The sequence below is a fragment of the Pithys albifrons genome, chromosome 29, assembly GCF_047495875.1.
Source record: "Pithys albifrons albifrons isolate INPA30051 chromosome 29, PitAlb_v1, whole genome shotgun sequence".
NCBI classification, from domain to species: domain Eukaryota; kingdom Metazoa; phylum Chordata; class Aves; order Passeriformes; family Thamnophilidae; genus Pithys; species Pithys albifrons.
This window is the reverse complement of record NC_092486.1, coordinates 3,488,918-3,504,278: the sequence shown is the minus strand read 5'-3', so window position 1 is coordinate 3,504,278 and position 15,361 is coordinate 3,488,918. Positions and strand designations below refer to the sequence as shown.

Here is a 15,361-nt window from a genome sequence, read left to right as displayed (position 1 = left end):
TGCCACATCCATAAAATCACAGAATCCTAGAATGGATTGGATTGGAAAAGCCCTCCCAGATCATCAAGTCCAACCCTTGGTCCAACTCCAGTCCCTTTACCAGATCATGGCACTCAGTGCCACGGCCAAGCTCAGTTTCAAACCCTCCAGGGATGGGGAATCCACCCCCTCTCTGGGCAGCCCATTCCAATCCCTGAGCACTCTCTCTGCAAAGAATTTCTTTCTGCTCTCCAACTTCAATTTCCTCTGGCAGAGCTTGAGCCCATCGTGCCCCCTTGTCCTATTGCTGAGTGCCTGGGAGAAGAGACCAACCCCCACCTGGCCACAACTTCCCTTCAGGGAGTTCCAGACAGTGCTGAGGTCACCTCTGAGCCTCCTCTTCTCCAGGCGGAACACCCCCAGCTCCCTCAGCCTCTCCCCACAGCACTTGTGCTCCAGTCCCTTCTCCAGCCTCGTTGCTCTTCTCAATTGGGTTGGAAAAGCCCTTCGAGACCATCAAGTCCAACCCTTGGTCCAACTCCAGTCCCTTTACCAGATCATGGCACTCAGTGCCACGGCCAAGCTCAGTTTCAAACCCTCCAGGGATGGGGAATCCACCCCCTCTCTGGGCAGCCCATTCCAATCCCTGAGCACTCTCTCTGCAAAGAAGTTTTTTCTGATCTCCAACTTCAATTTCTCCTGGCAGATCTTAAGGCCATGCCCTTGTTTCATAGTGATAGTTGGCTGGGAGAAGAGACCCCAGCGCGGCCACCCCGGTGTGTCCCTCTGTGTTGGAAGGAGGGTATGGCCGTGGGACCCTGGCATGGCCACCCCGGTGTCCCCTCAGGCTGTGCTGTCCCCTCAGGCCATGCTGGAAGGCGTGTGACAGTGTGACCCCAGTGCAGCCACCCCGGTGTGTCCCCTCAGGCCGTGATGGAAGCCGTGTGACCCCCACAGTGACAGCGCAGCCACCCCGGTGTGTCCCCTCAGGCCATGATGGAAGGCGTGTGACAGTGTGACCCCAGCGCGGCCACCCCGGTGTGTCCCCTCAGGCCATGCTGTCCCCTCAGGCCATGATGGAAGGCATGTGACGGTGTGACCCCAGCATGGCCACCCCGGTGTCCCCTCAGGCTGTGCTGTCCCCTCAGGCCATGCTGGAAGGCGTGTGACAGTGTGACCCCAGCATGGCCACCCCGGTGTGTCCCCTCAGGCCGTGATGGAAGACGTGTGACCGCCACAGTGACAGCGCAGCCACCCCGATGTGTCCCCTCAGGCCATGATAGAAGCCCTGTGACAGTCTGACCCCAGCGTGGCCACCCCGGTGTGTCCCCTCAGGCCATGCTGTCCCCTCAGGCCATGATGGAAGGCGTGTGACGGTGTGACCCCAGCATGGCCACCCCGCTGTGTCCCCTCAGGCCACGCTGTCCCCTCAGGCCATGCTGGAAGCCGTGTGACCCCCATGGTGACAGCGCAGCCACCCCAATATGTCCCCTCAGGCCGTGCTGTCCCCTCAGGCCATGATGGAAGGCGTGTGGCAGTGTGACCCCAGCATGGCCACCCCGCTCTGTCCCTTCACGCTGCGCTGTCCCCCCAGGCCATGCTGGAAAGTGTGTGATGGTGTGACCCCAGCATGGCCACCCCGGTGTGTCCTTAGACCACGCTGTCCCCTCAGGCCATGATGGAAGGCGTGTGGCAGTGTGACCCCAGCGCGGCCATCCCGGTGTGTCCCTCTGGGCTCTGCTGGAGGGCGTGTGACTCCCGCGGTGACAGTGTGGCCACCCCGGTGTCCCCTTAGACCACGCTGTCCCCTCAGGCCATGCTGTAAAGCGTGTGACGGTGTGACCCCAGCGAGGCCACCCCGATATGTCCCCCCAGGTCACGCTGTCCCCTCAGGCCGTGCTCGAAGCCGTGTGACCCCCGCGGTGACAGTGTGGCCACCCCGGTGTGTCCCCTCAGGCCGCGCCGCCATGTCGCCCCCCCCGTTGCTTAGCAACGCCCCCTTCCCCTCCAAGATGGCGGGCGGGGCGGGGCGGGGAGGGGAAGGGAGGGCAGCGAGAGAGGAAGGGAAGGGAAGGGAAAAGAAGGCGCCGGGGGGGGCAGGGGGCGGTGTGGCGGCGGCGGGGGCGGGCCGGGGGGCGGGTGGCCATCGCAGCGCCGCGGAGCCGCCGGCGGGAGCACCCCCGCGGCCCCCGCTCCTCCTCCGAGCGAGGGGGCACGGCGGTGGGAGGGGAGCGCGGGGCCGGGGCCAGCACCGCCACCATGTCCGGGCGCGGCCACAACAAGCTGCCGACCACCGAGCGCATCGTCAAGGGTGAGGGGCAGCGGAGGGGGCGGCCGGGGCGCTGCTGCTGCCGCCCCAAGGGAGGGGGCGAGGGGGGTCTGCGGGATGGGGGGACCCCCCGGGATAGTGGGGAGGGGTCCCCGGGATAGTGGGGGGGAATGGGGGGATGTGGTTGGGTTTGGGAAGGGACAGCTGGATTTGGGGGGGGTCCCCAGGTTGGGGGAACCCCCTGGATAAAGGGAAGGTCAGTCTGGTTTTTTCTGGGGGGGCCTGGAGGAATGGGGAGGATGTGGTTGGGTTTGGGGGGGTCCCCAGGTTGGGGGAACCCCCTGGATACAAAGAAGGGCAGTTTGGGTTTTTTAGGGGGGCCTGGAGGAATGGGGGGGATGTGGTTGGGTTTGGGGGGTCCCCAGGTTGGAGGAACCCCCTGGATAAAAAGAAGGGCAGTCTGGTTTTTTTTTGGGGGGGCCTGGAGGAATGGGGAGGATGTGGTTGGGTTTGGGGGGGTCCCCAGGTTGGAGGAACCCCCTGGATAAAAAGAAGGGCAGTCCGGGGGGCCACGAGAAATGGGGGGGATGTGGTTGGGTTTTGGGAGAGGGCAGAGGGTCCCCAGTTTGGGGGAGCCCGGAGGAATGGGGGGGATGTTGAGTTGGGAGGAGGTTCCGCCAACCTGGGAACCCCCTGGATAGAAAAAAGGGCAGTCTAGGTTTTTTGGGGGGTCCTGGAGGAATGGGGGGGATGTGGTTGGGTTTGAGGGGGTCCCCAGGTTGGGGGAACCCCCTGGATAAATAGAAGGGCAGTCTGGGGTTTTTGGGGGGCACAAGAAATGGGAGGGATGTGGTGGAGTTTGGGAAGGGGCAGCTGGGTTGGGGGGGGTCTCCAGGTTGGGGGAACCCCCTGGATACAAAGAAGGGCAGTCTGGGGTTTTGGGGGGGGCACGAGAAATAGGGGGGATGTGGTTGGGTTTGGGGTGGTCCCCAGGTTGGGGGAACCCCCTGGATAAAGGGAAGAGCAGTCTGGGGATTCTGGGGGGGGCACGAGAAATAGGGGGGATGTGGTTGGGTTTTTTGGGGGGGTCCCCAGGTTGGGGGAACCCCCTGGATAAAGGGAAGAGCAGTCTGGGGGTTCTGGGGGGGCACGAGAAATAGGGGGGATGTGGTTGGGTTTTTTGGGGGGGTCCCCAGGTTGGGGGAACCCCCTGGATACAAAGAAGGGCAGTCTGTTCTTTTGGGGGGGCCTGGAGGAATGAGGGGGATGTGTTTGGGTTTGGGGGGGTCCCCAGGTTGGGAGACCCCCCTGGATAAAGGGAAGGGCAGTGTGAGGGGTTTTTTTGGGGGGGACATGGAGAAATGGGGGGATGTGGCTGGTTTGAGAAGGGGCAGCTGGTTTGGGGGAGACCCCCAAGGTTGGGAAAGACCCCCACCTCAATCTGGAGAAAGGGGGATTGTGGATTTGAGGGGAGACCCCCATGCTGGGGAATCCTGGAAAAGGGGGGGGATTCCTGGAGCAGTTGGGGGGATGTTCTGGTGGGTCACCCTCCTTAAAGGAGAGCCCTGAGTGGGGGGCTCAGCCTGGGGGGCACCCCCTGTTCTATCAGAAACCTCCACAGAGGAGCCAGGGGGGCTTTTGGGTTTTGAGAGGGGGCATCTCTGTTTTAAGTCTGGGGGCATCTCTTTTATGGGGGGTCATCTCTGTTTTTTTGGGGGGTCATCTCTGTTTTATGGGGGGGTATCTCTGTTTTATAGGGGGTATCTCTGTTTTATGGGGGGCATCTCTTTTATGGGGGGCTTTTTGGTTTTATGGGGGGGCATCTCTGTTTTATGGGGGGTATCTCTGTTTTATGGGGGGCTTTTTGGTTTTATGGGGGGTATCTCTGTTTTATGGGGGGCTTTTTGGTTTTATGGGGGGTATCTCTGTTTTATGGGGGGTATCTCTGTTTTATGGGGGGCTTTTTGGTTTTATGGGGGGTATCTCTGTTTTATGGGGGGTATCTCTGTTTTATGGGGGGCTTTTTGGTTTTGTAGGGGGCATCTCTGTTTTATGGGGGGGCATCTCTGTTTTATTGGAGGGGCATCTCTGTTTTATGGGGGGCATCTCTGTTTTATGGGGGGCACCTGCACGGAGGGGAGCCATTTTTGCCCCCCTGCTCCAGGAGGATGCAGCCCCTCCTTCCATTCTCTGCTGGAGGAACAGGAAAGGGGGGGATCCCATGAGATGGGGACCCCCAACCCTGTGGGCACAGCTGACAAAGTGGGGGTGACATCCCGGTTCGAGGGGGGATCCCCATCCCGGAGTGTGCTCTGAGGTGAAGAAGGATGGAATAAGGATGGTCGGGGGGTGCTGAGCTGCTGCCTGGGGTGGGAATGGGGGGGTTCCAGAGCCCATCCCGGTGTCTTTCCTGCCCCAAATCCCGGCTCCCTGCGCGGATGCCCCGCGGGCGGTGCCAGCTGGCCCCTCTCCGGCCCCGTTATAGTAGGTACTATTTTGGAAAGAGCAGAAGACACCGAAGCAGTTAATGAGGAGAGAAATACGTTAGCGGAGAAACTCCTGGATCAGGAGGAGCAGCAGGAGGAGGAGGAGGGTGGGGGGATGCACATTTCGCTGCCCTAATTGATCCCGTGCCATCCATGTCCCCGGGAACATCCACTGGGAGCCTCAACTTTTACTCCAAGTTACACAATCCCCCCCGTTATTAAACCTTCCCCCCTCCCCTTTCCATTCCTTCAATCATTCCAGCCTGCTGGAAGCGGCAGATTTCCCAGGAATGGTTGTAATCCACGGCCATGGAGGTGTCCCCATCCCTCCCTTCCCCTCTGGATGTGTCCAGGCGATTTTTTTTAATTTTTTTTTCCTTTTTAGCCTGTCATGTGGCTGATCACATGTTTAATGTTAATAACCTCAAACCCAGGGAAAGGGGATCCGGGTGGCAGCCGGAGCGTGGAGGCCCCTCGGGCTCGGGGGAAGCTCACAGGGTTGTTGTGTTGTTTTTTTAATGGGAATACTGCCGGAACACTCATGGATTTGGGGAATCTGGGGTGTTTTCCGGGGGCTGTGCGTGTGGCTGTGGTGGTTTGTCTGTAAATCTCCTGCTAAATCCCAGGCAGCTGCCTGTGTTTAGGTTGGCCTTGTTCGGGAAAGGTAATGGCAATGCAGCCATTATGATTCAGCTGAGCTGGCCGTATCCATGAGCTCTCCCTGCTGCTCCCGGGGCTTCCAGATCCCGGGAATCCCTGGCAGGAATCCTCCCTGCTTGGCAACACTCCTCTGGATCCCCGTGCTCCCACTCCCCGTGCTCCCACTCTGTATGATCCCACTCCCCGTGCTCCCACTCTGTATGATCCCACTCCCCGTGCTCCCACTCTGTATGATCCCACTCCCCGTGCTCCCACTCTGTATGATCCCACTCCCCGTGCTCCCACTCTGTATGATCCCACTCCCCGTGCTCCCACTCTGTATGATCCCACTCCCCGTGCTCCCACTCTGTATGATCCCACTCCCCGTGCTCCTACTCCGTATGATCCCACTCCCCGTGCTCCCATTCCGTATGATCCCACTCCCCGTGCTCCCACTCCGTATGATCCCACTCCCCGTGCTCCCACTCCGTATGATCCCACTCCCCGTGCTCCCACTCCGTATGATCCCACTCCCCGTGATCCCACTCCCCGTGCTCCCACTCCCCGTGCTCCCACTCCCCGTGCTCCCACTCCCCGTGCTCCCACTCCCCGTGCTCCCACTCCGTATGATCCCACCTTCCTGTGATCCCACTCCCTGTGCTCCCATTCCGTATGATCCCACTCCCCATGCTCCCACTCCATATGCTCCCACTCCATATGATCCCACTCCATATGATCCCACTCCCCGTGCTCCCACCTCCCCGTGCTCCCACCTCCCCGTTCTCCCACCCCCCGTGATCCCACTCCCTGTTATCCCACCCCATATGATCCCACTAATTATGCTCATTAATATCCAGGCTCATGCTCTGCTCACTCCATGCTCCAACACTCCCAAAATCCACTTAACTTTCCCATATTGTCCTCCCCAGGAATGCTGTGGAAATTTGGGAAGGAATGTCAGAATATCTCCCTCCCAGGCCGGGTTTATTGTTTAAAGGTGGTCCCATTCCTTATGATCCCACTCCATATGATCCCACTCTGTGAGATCTCATTCCATATGATCCCACTAATTATGCTCATTAATATCCAGGCTCATGCTCTGCTCTCTCCACCCTCCAGCACTCCAAAATCCATTCAAAATTCCCATATTGTCTTTCCCAGGGATGCTGTGGAAATTTGGGAAGAATCCACTTGAACTTCCCATATTATCCTTCCCCAGGAATGCTGTGGAAATTTGGGAAGGAATATCAGAATATCTCCCTCCCAGGCCTTGTTTATTGTTTAAAGGTGATCCCACTCCATATGATCCCACTAATTATGCTCATTAATATCCAGGCTCATGCTCTGCTCCCTCCACCCTCCAGCACTCCAAAATCCATTCAAAATTCCCATATTATCCCCCCAGGAATGCTGTGGAAATTTGGGAAGGAATATCAGAATATCTCCCTCCCAGGCCGGGTTTATTGTTTGAAGGTGGTGACATTGTTCGTGGTTATTAATAATTAAAAAGCTGAAGATAGAAGCTCGTTTTGTTGGGTGGAAAATGCCTGCAATTAAGTAGGATGTGGAATTCTAACTATGTTTAACCTATATATTTACATCTCCAGGGCCCTGCAGAAGCGTTAACTGTAATTAAGTTTTTAATCAGGGGAAATGCAGCATTTCCAGTTTTAGGCTTAAACTTCTACTGGGGGAACTTCCTTATTAATATCTTGAATTTTGGGGTAGGTCAGGTACTGATTTTTATTAAAATCTTGAATTTTGGGGTAGGTCAGGTACTGATTTTTATTAATATCTTGAATTTTGGGGTGGGTCAGGTACTGATTTTTATTAAAATCTTGAATTTTGGGGTAGGTCAGGTACTGATTTTTATTAAAATCTTGAATTTTGGGGTAGGTCAGGTACTGATTTTTATTAAAATCTTGAATTTTGGGGTAGGTCAGGAATTGCTTCTTTTAAAATACCGAATTTTGAGGTGTGTCAAGAGATGCTTTTTATTAAAATCTGGAATTTGGGGGCAATAATTGCCCTTTAGTGGCCCATTTCCAGCAGGAAATTGGTGACTGATGGTTACAGAGACCAATAATGTCCAAACTTGGTGTTCTCTGGAGAGCACTTGGGGTGGTTCTGCTGGAAATCTGAGGAATTAGGGGGTCTGGTTGTCCATATGAGCCCAAAGTTAGACCAGGATTGGCTGTTGGATCCCCAGGATTGGCTGTTGGATCCCCAGGATTGGCTGTTGGGTCCCCAGGATTGGCTGTTGGGTCCCCAGGATTGGCTGTTGGGTCCCCAGGATTGGCTGTTGGATCCCCAGGACTGACTGTTGGATCCCCAGGGCTGAGTGTTGGATCCCCAGGGCTGAGTGTTGGATCCCCAGGGCTGAGTGTTGGATCCCCAGAACTGGCTGTTGGATCCCCAGAACTGGCTGTTGGATCCCCAGGACTGGCTGTTGGATCCCCAGGACTGGCTGTTGGATCCCCAGGTTTGGCTGTTGGATCCCCAGGATTGGCTGTTGGATCCCCAGATTGGCTGTTGGATCCCCAGGATTGACTGTTGGATCCCCAGGATTGACTGTTGGATCCCCAGATTGGCTGTTGGATCCCCAGGATTGGCTGTTGGATCCCCAGGATTGGCTGTTGGATCCCCAGGATTGGCTGTTGGGTCCCCAGGATTGGCTGTTGGGTCCCCAGGATTGGCTGTTGGGTCCCCAGAATTGACTGTTGGATCCCCAGGATTGGCTGTTGGATCCCCAGGTTTGGCTGTTGGATCCCCAGGATTGACTGTTGGATCCCCAGGATTGACTGTTGGATCCCCAGGTTTGGCTGTTGGATCCCCAGGATTGGCTGTTGGGTCCCCAGGATTGGCTGTTGGGTCCCCAGGATTGGCTGTTGGGTCCCCAGAATTGACTGTTGGATCCCCAGGATTGGCTGTTGGATCCCCAGATTGGCTGTTAGATCCCCAGGACTGAGTGTTGGATCCCCAGGACTGACTGTTGGATCCCCAGGACTGACTGTTGGATCCCCAGAATTGACTGTTGGATCCCCAGATTGGCTGTTGGATCCCCAGGTCTGAGTGTTGGATCCCCAGGACTGACTGTTGGGTCCCCAGGACTGGCTGTTGGGTCCCCAGGACTGGCTGTTGGGTCCCCAGGACTGGCTGTTGGATCCCCAGGGTTGGCTGTTGGATCCCCAGATTGACTGTTGGATCCCCAGGACTGGCTGTTGGGTCCCCAGGACTGGCTGTTGGGTCCCCAGGACTGGCTGTTGGATCCCCAGGACTGAGTGTTGGATCCCCCGGATTGACTGTTGGATCCCCAGGATTGGCTGTTGGATCCCCAGATTGACTGTTGGATCCCCAGGATTGGCAGTTGGATCCCCAGGACGGACTGTTGGATCCCCAGGACGGACTGTTGGATCCCCAGGACGGACTGTTGGATCCCCAGGACGGACTGTTGGATCCCCAGGACGGACTGTTGGGTCCCCAGGACTGACTGTTGGATCCCCAGGACTGACTGTTGGGTCCCCAGGTTTGGCTGTTGGGTCCCCAGGTTTGGCTGTTGGGTCCCCAGGTTTGGCTGTTGGGTCCCCAGGTTTGGCTGTTGGATCCCCAGGTTTGGCTGTTGGATCCCCAGGTTTGGCTGTTGGATCCCCAGGTTTGGCTGTTGGATCCCCAGGACTGGCTGTTGGATCCCCAGGACTGGCTGTTGGATCCCCAGGATTGACTGTTGGATCCCCAGAATTGGCTGTTGGATCCCCAGAACTGACTGTTGGATCCCCAGATTTGACTGTTGGATCCACATCCCACGAAATCCACATTATTCAGGGAGGTAGGAATGATGCTTTGATGACTCCATGGTGGGTGTTTTCCCTCTCTGAGCCCCTTCACAACAAACCTGCAGAGATTTTGTGGCATTTTGTGCCTTTTTTTGTGCATTTTGAGGGTTTTCCCTCCAGCAAATCCCACCTCAAGGTCTGACATCCTCCAGGAATCAGAGCTGTGTCCAGGAGGATCCTTCCCCTGGAAGGTGACCCAGCTCTCTCTCTGTGCAGTTGCATCCATGACAAATCCTTTAAAAAGCCAGGATATTGGGATTTAGACACCAGAGGAAATAATCTCCTGGAATTTTTCATGTATTTCTGTTGTTATTTTGTGTTTCATGAACACGTAGTGCTGGGAGCAGGTGGGATCCAGTGCCCTGTTTTGGTATGTGTTGGAAGTCAGACACATCCCTGATTCCCATCCTCTTCCATGGTGGTTTCTGGAGGAGTTCCTGCTTTTCTGGGATGGGGTGAAACCAAGGAATTGTGGTGAAACCAAGGAATTGTGGTGTAAAGCTGGAGCAGGTGCTGGAGCCAACAGTGTCCTGCAAACAAGTGGATTTTCCAAGTTTGTGCTTTGCTGTCCTTAAGGGATTTCAGGCACCTTCCTGCACATCCAGTTTGGGGGTTTTTTCCCAACTGGAAAATGTTTAAAGTGTGTATGGGAATCTGAGATCTCTGGGATGGGCTCTGATGTATCAGCCTGTGGTTTGTGGTGGGATGGAGGGACAGGACACAGGGAATGGCTTCCCACTGCCAGAGGGAAGGGATGGGTGGGATGTTGGGAAGGAATTCCTGGCTGTGAGGGTAAGGAGGGCCTGGGATGGGATTCCCAGGCAAGCTGTGGCTGCTCCATCCCTGGGAGTGTCCAAGGTCAGGTTGGAAGAACCTGGGACAGTGGGAGGTGTCCCTGGGACAGTGGGAGGTGTCCCTGCCCATGGCAGGAGGTGGAACTGGATGATTTAAAGTCTCTTCCAACCCAAACCATTCTGGAATTCTGGGATTGGTGCAAATGCCCCCCCAGCCCTCCCCAAACCTGCTCTGAGCTGCATTTTGGGAGGGCTGAGGGTGGTGGGTTGAATTCCAAGCTCCATCCCTGGAGAGACACCCAGTGAACATCTCCTGGCCTGGGAATGTTCTCCCACCCTCCCCAGCTAATCCTGAAGGTACAAACACCTGGAATTCTTCCCATTTTTCCCCCCAGTTGAACCACTCTCTGCCCATGAAGATTGTGGTGTGTCAGGACAGGGTGTCCCTGCCCAGGGCAGGGAGTGGAACTGGATGATTTAAGGTCTGTTCCGACCCAAACCATTCTGGAATTCTGGGATTGGTTCAAATGCCCCCCCAGCCCTCCCCAAACCTGCTCTGAGCTGCATTTTGGGAGAGCTGAGTGTGGTCAGGAGCTCTGAGGGTGGTGGGTTGAATTCCATTCCAATCTCCATCCCTGGAGACCCCCGCAGTGAACATCTCCTGACCTGGGAATGTTTTGCTAATCCTGAAGGTACAAACACCTGGAATTCTTCCCATTTGTCCCCCCAGTTGAACCACTCTCTGCCCATGAAGGTTGTGGTGTGTCAGGACAGGGTGTCCCTGCCCATGGCAGGGATGGAATGGGATGATTCCATGTCCCTTCCCACCCAAACCATCCCACATTCCATGATTCCTTCCTGTCCATGATCTGTCCCACCCCTAGCCAAGGTTTCTGGGAGCATCAGGACACTGGGATGGGACACATGGCACACCCTCCCCATGGATACCTCCCACCCCCTGCCCCTTTTTGGGTGAAATCCCACCCAATGAGCTGCTCCCTTCTCTCCATGTGCCTTTGGAATGTGGTGAAGTTCCTGCTGGAGGCAGAGAGTCCAATCCCATGGGATTTGCTCAGCCTCCAGGGAGCCAAAACCCAGAGTAGGATCAATCCCTGCTGTCTCTGGAGAGTTTCCCCTGCTCTGCTGCCAAGTGTGGAGCATTCAGAGCCTCTTGTAGTTCAATTCTCTGCCTGGAGATGCTTTTGGTTGATGAAAAACGTGCAGGTTTCATGGTTTTAATCTAAACTACAACTCTGATAACTCCTTTAATCAAGCATTGAATCCCAGCTTGGGAGGTGGAGGGAATTTTTATGATGGAGAAAAGTCAGAGTAGCTTTTTAATTGTGTGTGAAGCGAGGGAAGGGTTAGAAAAATTATAAAATGTGAAGGAAATCTTGGAGTTTGGAAAGGAAAAATAGAAAAACATGGTTATTATTGCTGGCTGTGCTCTGTAAGGCTTTAGGTGGTCTGGCTTGTTTGTTGTTGATGTATTAAGGAATATTTTGGGGGGAAAGGAGCTGTGGAAATGGCTAAAAGTGGAGTAAAGGCCAAGGTGCACATGGCTTGGATCTTGGGATGCCACAGGAAAAGTGTGAATGCCACCAGGGTCAAGATGCTGGGGGGGATCCCTAAAAAGCAAGTTGTGTCATAATGCAGCAACTTGGCTGGACAGAGCTCAAGGAGGTCCTGGGAGAGACAGTCCTTAAAGCAGGAACCCTGTTGGATCCCACCACATTATTTGGGAATCTGGTTTTGGGGGGGAGGTTCTTGAAATTTCCCCCAAATACCAAATAATTCTGATATTGTTGTATGGACAGGAAAGATGTTTTGTTACCTGTAAATGGGATTTGGTGGGAAAAAGGGGCTGTTGCAGAACTGATTTTTCTGGATCATGTGGCATTTCATCCAAGGATGAATCCAGAGGGAAATGTTCTGGGAGGGGGGTCACAACCTGTTCTGCTCCAGTGTTTTCCTGGAGCCCTTGGATGCTCCAGGCAGAGCCAAAGGTGCCTCTTTGGTCTCTGCATCCTGTACAAGGATGCTCTGCTGTGCTAATAAACGTGCTAATTAACGTGCTAATTAACAGAAATGCCAAACCCAACGCCAGCCTCGGGCACAAAACCCTGTTGGAAAATGGCAATAAGGTGTCAGGGCACGTGGATTGGGCTGGGATTTTATCCATTTCCTCTGGGAATGACACCAGCTGCTTGAGAGGGGTGATGGAGAGGAGGGAAGGTCGAGTTCCCCTGGATTCCCTTCTATTTAATGTTATTTTCCTGGTTATAGGGCTGGAAAGGAAGGGGAGATTTTATTCCTCTGGATTCCTTTCTATTTAATGTTATTTTTCTGCATATGGGCCTGGAGAGAAGGGAAGATTTTATTCCTCTGGATTCCCTCTATTTAATATCATTTTTCTGGATATAGGGCTGGAGAGGAGGAAAGATTTTTGTCCCTCTGGATTCCTCTCTATTTAATGTTATTTTTCTGTATATGGGGCGGGAAAGGAGGGAAGATTTTGCTCCTCTGGATTCCCTCTATTTAATATCAGTTTTCTGGATATAAGGCTGGAAAGGAGGGAAGATTTTGCTCCTCTGGATTCCTTTATTTTTCTGGATATAAGGCTGGAAAGGAAGGAATATTTTATACCTCTGGATTCCTTTCTATTTAATACTGTTTTTCTGGATACAAGACTGGAAAGAAGGGAGGGTTTTGTCCCTCTGGATTCCCTCTATTTAATGTTATTTTTCTGGATATGGGGCTGGAGAGAAGGGAAGATTTTGTCCCTCTGGATTCCTTTCTATTTAATGTTATTTTTCTGGATATAGGGCTGGAAAGGAGGGAGGATTTTGTCCCTCTGGATTCTCTCTATTTATTGTTATTTTTCTGGAAATAGGGCTGGAGAGAAGGGAAGTTTTTATTCCTCTGGATTCCCTCTATTTAATATCATTTTTCTGGATATAGGGCTGGAGAGAAGGGAAGATTTTGTCCCTCTGGATTCTCTCTAATATTATTTTTCTGGATATAGGGCTGCAGAAGGGAGGGGGGGGGTTGCTCCTCTAGTTTCCCCTCTGTTTAATATTATTTTTCTGGATATCAGGCTGGGAAAGGTTAATCCCATTTTCCCTCTTTGAGGCCCTGTCAGCTGCTTGAAGGGCCTTGTAGCAATAAATGAGCCTGGATGTGCCAGGATGGTATTTTTTCTTTCAGAAAAGGTGCCAGAGAGAAGGGGAATGTCTGTGGGGCTGGTTTGGCCGCAGGGGCAGGAGGAGCAGGAGCAGGGAAGGCTGTTCCTTAGGAAGTAGGGCAGGGTGTTGGCTTAAAATAGCTCCCAACGCTGCTGGGCTTGTGCTGAAGGAGCTATTTAGGTAAATCCCGGGGTCTCAGTGGGGGCAGAGCCGCCTGCTAATCTAAAGATACTCCTTGCAGACCTATATTTGTCCAGGAGCCTTCCCTGCCTGGTTTTCCAGGTGTTCCCTGGGGGTGTTTAAGTGGGAATGGCTGAGATGGGAGGTCACACCTTGAGTGTTGTGTTCAGTTCTGGGCCCCTCAGTTGAGGAAAGAGATTGAGGGGCTGGAGCGGGGCCAGAGAAGAGCAACGAGGCTGGAGAAGGGACTGGATGTGGCACTGAGTGTCCTCTGAAACACCTCCAGGGACAGAGAATCCACCATGTCTTGATCCAACCCCACTGGGATCACCAGCCCAGGGCACAGAGTGCCAGAGTGATCCCAGTGGGGTTGGATCAAGGGTTGGACTTGGTGATCTCAGAGGTCTTTTCCAACCCAATCCATTCTATGTTTCTGTGATTCTATGGATGTGGCACTGAGGGAGAATCCAACACATCTTGATCCAACCCCACCGTGATCACCAACCCAGGGCACGGAGTGCCAGAGTGATCCCAGTGGGGTTGGATCAAGGGTTGGACTTGATGATCTCAGAGGTCTCTTCCAACCCAAGTGAGAAGAGAAGAGCAACGAGGCTGGAGAAGGGACTGGATGTGGCACTGAGTGTCCTCTTAAACACCTCCAGGGACAGAGAATCCAACATGTCTTGATCCAACCCCACTGTGATCACCAGCCCAGGGCACAGAGTGCCAGAGTGATCCCAGTGGGGTTGGATCAAGGGTTGGATTTGATGATCTCAGAGGTCTCTTCCAACCCAAGTGAGAAGAGCAACGAGGCTGGAGAAGGGACTGGAGCACAAGTGCTGTGGGGAGAGGCTGAGGGAGCTGGGGGTGTTGAGCCTGGAGAAGAGGAGGCTCAGAGGTGACCTCAGCACTGTCTGGAACTGCCTGAAGGGAAGTTGTGGCCAGCTGGGGGTTGGTCTCTTCTCCCAGGCACTCAGCAATAGGACAAGGGGGCACGATGGGCTCAAGCTCTGCCAGGGGAAATTGAAGTTGGAGAGCAGAAAGAAATTCTTTGCAGAGAGAGTGCTCAGGGATTGGAATGGGCTGCCCAGAGAGGGGGTGGATTCCCCATCCCTGGAGGGTTTGAACCTGAGCTTGGCCGTGGCACTGAGTGCCATGATCTGGTAAAGGGACTGGAGTTGGACCAAGGGTTGGACTTGATGATCTTGGAGGGCTTTTCCAACCCAATCCTTTCTATGATTCTGTGATTCTAGGAAGACTTTGGAATTGCTGGTTCAGCAGTGACTGGGGACTCCTCTCATCACCTGCAGGGCTGGGAGAAGCTGCTCTGGAAGCACCAATCTGTCCCATTTTTTGAGGCTCTGGCTGATCTCCAGGGTGGCCACTGGGAGGATTTTAATGCCTTGGATTGTTGGCACCTCGGTGTGGTCTGAGGTGGGGTGTGGGTATTGATGGCACACCTGGGAATGGAATGCAAGGAATGTTTAATCCAGCCTGGATCCAGCTCAGGATGAAGCATTAAGGCCTGACATGGGAGTGGAAGAGGAACCAAGACCCTGATTGTGTGTGAATTGATCATTTTGTGCCCAAATTCCCATTTATCCACACTGGGAATGCCTTTTACTGGATGCATCCCAACATTTGCTCCTCCAGGGACTCTTCCTCTTCCACCACAGTGCTGGAGCTCCAGTGGGAATGTGGGAATGCTCCTGAGGGTTGTTTGTTGGAGTTTCCCGTGTGGATCAGCCCATTCCCTACAACATCACATGGAGTGACCTCTCGGAAGGGCACGATGGGCTTGGAATGGGATCCAGACCCCCCTCTGGATCCAGCAGGAGGGTCAGGTTCACATTCCCAGGCAGGTGGAGGATTTGCCTTTTCCACAAAGCCCCTGCTGTGCCTCCATTAATGATCTATTAGTGGCTGTGCTGGAACCTTGGGAAACAGGTGGTGCCTTTCCCTGCCTGTTGACATCCAGGAATCCCCTCCTGGCTCC

The 15,361-nt window shown here is 54.3% G+C and overlaps 1 protein-coding gene across 3 annotated transcripts in view; it reads left to right on the top strand.

The window, feature by feature from the left end:
• The first annotated feature begins 2,106 nt into the window (after positions 1–2,106).
• The window catches only part of PPP3CC (protein phosphatase 3 catalytic subunit gamma), a 43,196-nt gene continuing 29,941 nt past the window's right edge, over positions 2,107–15,361 (top strand). For 2 of the 3 annotated variants that reach the window (XM_071579277.1, XM_071579275.1), the window contains exon 1: positions 2,144–2,290. In XM_071579277.1, coding sequence (XP_071435378.1) covers positions 2,239–2,290 — 52 coding nt within the window. In that variant the 5' untranslated portion in view covers positions 2,144–2,238. Of the gene's footprint in view, positions 2,291–15,361 lie in introns of all 3 variants that reach the window. The other variant, XM_071579278.1, reaches the window with a different exon arrangement.